This window comes from Wolffia australiana, chromosome 11, assembly GCF_029677425.1.
Source record: "Wolffia australiana isolate 7733 chromosome 11, ASM2967742v1".
Taxonomy (NCBI): domain Eukaryota; kingdom Viridiplantae; phylum Streptophyta; class Magnoliopsida; order Alismatales; family Araceae; genus Wolffia; species Wolffia australiana.
Genome location: NC_135845.1, coordinates 14,006,145 through 14,013,157, shown reverse-complemented (window position 1 = coordinate 14,013,157; position 7,013 = coordinate 14,006,145). Strand labels below are relative to the sequence as shown.

At 39.4% G+C, this 7,013-nt stretch overlaps 1 protein-coding gene across 1 annotated transcript; it reads left to right on the top strand.

The window, feature by feature from the left end:
- The first annotated feature begins 826 nt into the window (after positions 1–826).
- LOC144709473 (Sulfite exporter TauE/SafE family protein) lies at positions 827–5,116 on the top strand. Its single transcript, XM_078583037.1, has 12 exons — positions 827–1,047; positions 1,126–1,285; positions 1,348–1,548; positions 1,625–1,689; positions 1,761–1,788; positions 1,857–1,954; positions 3,054–3,140; positions 3,440–3,490; positions 3,895–4,116; positions 4,250–4,343; positions 4,665–4,805; positions 4,886–5,116. The coding sequence occupies exons 1-12, from the start codon at positions 844–846 to the stop codon at positions 4,969–4,971; spliced, it is 1,437 nt and encodes a 478-aa protein (XP_078439163.1). The 5' UTR covers positions 827–843; the 3' UTR covers positions 4,972–5,116.
- The last annotated feature ends 1,897 nt before the right edge of the window (positions 5,117–7,013 follow it).

The window sequence follows — 7,013 nt, the reverse complement described above, 5'->3', positions numbered from 1 at the left end:
CTGTATCAGACTTGGAGAAGAGATGTGGGGCCCACAAAACTTCTCTCCAAAAACTAGACACCCGGTGGGTCCAGGGAAGGCCACCTGGAAATATCCCCAATATCACATTAATAATTTACACACTAATATAACTCATTTATTCTGAAAGTGTTTTTTATCAGTCTCGAACAAGACATGTGGGCCCCACAAATCTGCTCTCCAAAATCCTTTTTTATTATCCCGTACTGTACTTATAACCGTCTGCTTAGAAGCCAGTGGGCCCGGAAGTGCCACGTGGATCCACCCAAACCAAGCCAATAATTTATTCATTAACATAAAACAATTATTTCCGAATTTACATTGCTTTTTACTATCTCATATTGTACATATATCCTATATCTTGGATTAGGTAGCCGGCGGCTCAAAAAGCGCCACGTGAATCCCGCCCCCAGAAAAAGCATAACAATGTATTAATTAAAATAAACAATTATTGGAACCAGCAAAAAACTCTCAGAAACACCCTGTTATCATCTTTTATTGTAGATATAACCAGTGGGCCCGAGAGGGTCCACGTGGCAGCCCCCATTCCCGAGTTGTAATTCCGTGGTTTGGAAGGGGTAAAGTGGTCCAACAGGTGACTTTTTTCTCCTATTTATTGGGAAACGAGCGGGAGTAAGAGGGCAATGGACCCAGTAAAAAAACACCCTGTTATTATCTTTTATTGTAGGTATAACCGGTGGGCCCGGAAGATCCACGTGTAGCGCGCGTCCCAAGTTGTTATTCCATGATTTTTGAGGGGTAAAATGGTCCAAAAGGTGGATTTTTTCTCCTATTTATAGGGAAACGAGCGGGGGGAAGAGGGCAATGGCGAGCTCAGCGGGGAAGTGGATGGCGGGCCTGAGATCGGCGGCGCCGCCGCTTATCGCTGCCGTGCTGATGGCGGCGGCTTCTCTACTGACCTCTGCCGAGAGAGATCTCCCCCAGCCAAGAGATCAGCCCCAGTTGCTCTCCCAAATCGTCAATTTCCTCTGGCAGCCCGACGATTCCTCCTACCACCACGTCTGGCCGGTAAGAATCGACGTCCAATTCGATGTTTTTTCTTCGTTTTCGCCGTTTTTGATTCGAATTCCATGTCTGGATCTCCAGGACATTGAATTCGGATGGCGGATCGTCGTCGGGAGCGTTATAGGGTTCGTGGGAGCGGCTTTTGGGAGCGTCGGAGGGGTCGGCGGCGGTGGAATCTTCGTCCCGATGCTTACCCTCATCGTCGGATTCGACGCCAAGTCCTCCACTGCGATCTCCAAATGTGATTTTCCTTTGAGCGGTCTTCTCGCCGTCGATCCAAGATCTGATTTTTTTTATTTGCAGGCATGATTATGGGGGCGGCGGGATCGACTGTTTACTATAATTTGAAGCTGAGGCATCCGACGCTGCCGATGCCGGTGATTGATTATGATCTTGCGCTGCTCTTCCAGCCGATGCTGATGCTCGGGATCAGCATCGGAGTTGCCTTCAATGTGATCTTCGCCGATTGGATGGTCACTGTTCTTCTGATCGTCTTATTCATTGGTAATTGCCGCGGATTTCTTCGCTTTGGGGGCATGCGAAAATCTTGGTCTTGAAGAGATTGCTGTTCTCGGCGCAGGAACATCCACCAAGGCGTTTCTCAAGGGAGTTGAGACGTGGAAGAAGGAGACAATCGCCAAGAAGGTGACTTTTTGATGATGTTCGTTTCCTGCGCTTCTTCGTGCTTAACGCTGTAGATTGTGCTCTGATCTCAGGAAGCTGCCAGACGAGAGAAATCAAAGTGTAAGTTAGCACTATCCATACTCTGGCGGGGAATTTCAGAGAATTTCTCATTTTTTTTCCATGATCAGCCACTGCCACGGATCAAGTGGAGTACAAACCTCTGCCGGGGGCTCCAGAGAACAGCAGCACTAAGAACAAGCAAATCCTAGCTGGGGACGAAGCAGAGGTTAGCTTCATCATAATCTTCTTCTTCGTCATCATAATCATTATGATCTTATTCTTCGTCATCATCATCCTCATCATCATTATCTTCACCATCTTGATCTCCATCATCATCATCATCTTCTTCTTCTTCTTCTTCTTCATCATCGTCATCATCATCATCTTCACCATCTTCATCTTCACCATCTTCATCTTCATCATCATCATCTTCACCATCTTCGTCTTCATCATCATCATCTTCACCATCTTCATCTTCATCGTCATCATCTTCACCATCTTCATCCTCATCATCATCATCTTCACCATCTTCATCTTCATCATCATCATCTTCACCGTCTTCATCTTCATCATCTTCATCTTTATCATCATCATCTTCATCGTCATCATCTTCACCATCTTCATCTTCATTATCATCATCTTCACCATCTTCATCCTCATCATCATCATCTTCACCATCTTCATCTTCATCATCATCATCTTCACCATCTTCATCTTCATTATCATCATCTTCACCATCTTCATCTTCATCATCTTCGTCATCATCATCCTCATCCTCATCATCATCATCATCTTCACCATCATCATCATCTTCTTCTTCATCATCATCATCTTCACCATCTTCATCTTCATTATCATCATCTTCACCATCTTCATCTTCATCATCTTCGTCATCATCATCCTCATCCTCATCATCATCATCATCTTCACCATCATCATCATCTTCTTCTTCATCATCATCATCATCATCATCATCATCATCATCTTTCTTTTTTTTTGAATGAATCTCCTTCTTCTTACTACTACCATCACCAGCATAACCTCGTTCTTGTTCTTCTTCTTTATTGTCATCATTGTTGTCTTTGTCATCATCATCATCCTCATCATTATCGTCGCCCAAATCATCATCATCATGGTGTTACATTTTATGTGCCCTTTCTTCCTCATTATTATCATCATATTCATACTTTTCTTCAAAAAGAAATCGCCATATTCATATTTTTCTTTGCCCTCATCATCATCAGCATCACCACCATCTTCTTCTTCATTGTTGTTGTCATTGACATCATCATCACCGTCATCTTGTGGTTGATCTTGAAACGCAGGTGTCCATAATGGAGAATGTATACTGGAAGGAGCTGGGTCTTCTGGTTTTTGTCTGGATTGCATTCCTCGGCCTCCAAATCTCCAAGGTCTGACCCTCCCAACTAATCTGGTGTCTTTTTCGCCATCAATGAGAGATTTTGAGTCTCGCGTGTCTACCATTTCACCATCAAGGTATCTTGAAAGTTAATCCTATTCCATGACTATGATATCTATCTAGTGTGGTATATGGAATATATGACAAAGGTGGAGTCTTGGAGTATTTCTATCAATCGGTCATATTCATATAATATAGGTCCGAGTCAGACATCAAATTGGTTCGATTTGAATTATCCGCCATTCCATCCCTGTAATTCTCTCATTCTAATTCAATCTCTTCTCATTGCAGAATTACACATCAAACTGCTCGGCGTCCTACTGGATCCTTAATCTGCTGCAGGTGGGTCTTCTTCTCATCTCAACTCCCTTTTTCTCGGATGATGGCTGTAATCTATCTATCCATCACTCTCTATCTAGCTAATATCAGTGTCCATTCTCTCTTCTCTCCTCCATATGTTTATCTCTCTTTTGCTCTCCACTTTTTATCTCTCTTTCTATACATTAATACATCTATCCATCTATTTTAGAGTGATGCTCCCGATCTTTCTTTATGAATCTATCTATTCCTTTCACAATCTTTTTTTATGCATCTATCCCGTTATCCTATCTAATCTATCTCTCTTTCATACGAGCGAATGTAAAATACCATTGATTCTACCTAATCTTTTCAATCTATCCTAACTTATGTATCCTTCTTGTCTAATCTATCAATCCTGCCTAATCGAATGTAATCTATCTATGCAGATCCCTGTTTCTGTGGGAGTAACCCTGTACCAGGCAATTGGGCTTTACACTGGGAAGAGGGTGATCTCATCCAAGGGAGATGTAGAGACCAACTGGACAGTTCTACAGCTGCTCGGTTACTGCTCGTGTGGCGTAATTGCCGGTGTTGTTGGCGGCCTTCTTGGCCTCGGCGGTGGCTTTATCCTTGGCCCTCTCTTCCTTGAGCTCGGCATCCCTCCTCAGGTTCCTCTTTTTCTCAAACCCTACCCTAATTTCCTCCTCAACCTTAATAATATTCTCAATCCTCAATTCTATTTTCAAGCTCAGTTTTCTGTTTCTTTCTAAATCTGGGATTTAAGGCCTAAATTTGTTTCAGGTGTCGAGTGCGACGGCCACCTTTGCCATGACCTTCTCCTCGTCAATGTCTGTCGTGGAGTATTATCTTCTCCGGCGGTTCCCCGTACCCTATGGTGCGCTCTTTGCATGGTTCCATCAATGTCTTAACAATGATGTTGACTAATTTTAGGATGATTGGCAATGGCATTGACAAGGTTAGCATTGATGGTCGACGCCGTCTGGCAATGTCAGCCATCAACTGATTAAAATTCTAGTAAAAAATCATCAACCGTCAATGTAAATGGACCTCGTTGACAAGGTTGATAGAAGGTTTTTTAAGTATAGATGGATGAAGGTGATGATGATACCATCGACTAACATCAACATCATTGGGATGTGCCGAACCCTTGATGAATTGATAAGGAGATAAATACTAATTCCTTGGGTTGTTGCAGCTCTGTACTTTGTGGCAGTGGCGACAGGAGCAGCGCTGATCGGGCAGCATGCTGTGAGGAGGCTGATCATCATTCTTGGCCGAGCCTCCCTCATCATCTTCATCCTCTCCTTTACCATCTTCGTCAGCGCCATCTCTCTCGGTAACCGATTTAGGAAATGAATATTTAGAAATTTATATGTATATAATTTGAGCGCTAATTTTACTGCTGATATTTTGCAGGTGGAGTTGGCATCTCAAACATGGTAAGGAAGATCCAGAACCACGAGTACATGGGTTTCGAGAATCTCTGCAAGTACCGAGCTTAAGACCCGCGCAATTCACATCTAAGTTTATTAGGTATGGCTGATTGTCTTAATTTTCATTATTTTGTAGCTTTATCTTCTTTTTTATTTGCATTAAACCCTTCATAAAATCTTCAACAATTTTGAAAATTCTTTGTTTTGTCCAAAATTCTGCTTTTGTCCAAATTTTATCCTGACAGATAAAAATGTAAACCATTAAACGATTCTTACTTCAAACACATTAAAGAAGCAAAAAGTAAGACTAACGTGAATTCAGTTACTATTCTGGTTTATTTTGGTTAACATTTGATTCTATGTGATTTTAAGATAAAATTAAAATTCACATCGTCGGCGGATATAACTCACTGGTAATTTCGTAGCAAGAGAAAGAATGTTGTGCCCAATGTATAACTCTGACGCTGAGTATAGCTTCATGGAATAGAATCGCCCAGCTTTTTTTGGCTGTTTAGAGTGTGAATTTCCATTAACAAGCAGGCATACCCACAGCCATAATCTCATCCAGAATTCCAAGAGACATTAAGGCATATGAAGATGTAATTTCATGTTGCCAAGGTTTTTAAAAAATATAATTCATTAGACATTAACCTACTATTTCTTGGTTTGTAGTTAGATGGAAATGCTTCATAAGTCATCTGCTGCATGACGGAGAATATTTTTCATGTTTGTTGATGCCAATCCATTAGGTTTTTCATTCATTATCTTTGTGATTTATTTCTTACTACCATTCTCTTTCAAAGAGCAATCCATCTCCATAACAACTGAAAAAGTTGTAGAATTTTCAACCTATTATATGGCATATGGTAACATCATTTCAACGTTACAAACTTAACTGATAATATCCTGAAGTTGTATTGGTGGAATACTATTTTATCATATATTATTTAAAACGTACCATTTCAATGGGATAAAATTTGGAAATAAGCAATGATAAAAGAATGCCTTTTTCTGTGATAATTGGTTTTTGGAACTTCAGCAAGTAATTGTTGAGCATGCGTCATCAGCATTATAAGGTGGGTGTGACCTGTAAATAAACCATCATGATTCAACAAACTGAGGCACCTCCATGTTTAAATGTGGTTCATGTGAGGTAATATGACATGGTATGTGTATATGCAGAGTGAGAAGAGAAAGTCATAGCTCCCTCATCCAGTTTTTTTCAGATATGAAAAAGATGTCAGAATTCATTGATTTTTAAAATGGGAATCAAATTTGATTGGGACAATGAAGTGTTATGGTCAGTAGGTTAAGCTCCTCAGATATACACACAAGGCTAAATAATAACAAGCTAATTGCCAAAGTAATCTCATGAATTTTATATGTTTATTTGTATTAAATGATCACATATGTATTATCAAGCATGACATAGTTGAAACAATATTTAAATATGATTTTGATTATTCGTAGAATAAGAGTTAAATTTGATTGGGATGATTAAGTGTAGTGGTCGGTATCTGCCATACTTTTCTTTCAAAAAAAAGTGTAGTGGTTGGTAGGTTTAAGCTTAGATATTAAACACAAAAGGCTAAATAATAAAGAGCAAGTGGCTAGATTAATCTCATGAGTTTTATATGTTTATTTATATTAAATGATCACAAATGTGTTACCAAGCATAAAATGGTTAAATATATTCTTCTGATTTTTCTATATTTTTATATTTCATCATCATATACATGAAGAAAATCATTTATTAAGTCATAAGATTTTCTTGAATTTTTTGAATTAGAATATATTTTCTGAAATTATTTAAGGTTTTTTATAATTTTTTGCACTTATTTTGAGTAAAACCAAGTGTCACAATTTGATTCATTTCAATTGTGGTCAATTGATGGATTGACTAATGATTGACCTCTCGAATACTGTGAAAAATGTCGTTTAGGCATAACAAATCAAGATGACGTATGTAGCCAATCATTAAAAAATCAAACTTAATTAATCCATAAGGACATGCAACGTCGTGTTAAATGAGTTGATTTGATTCATAATAAATGTGATGGAACACTTAGACATGTGTTACAAAATTCAGTTATTTAAATCACAATAAATGT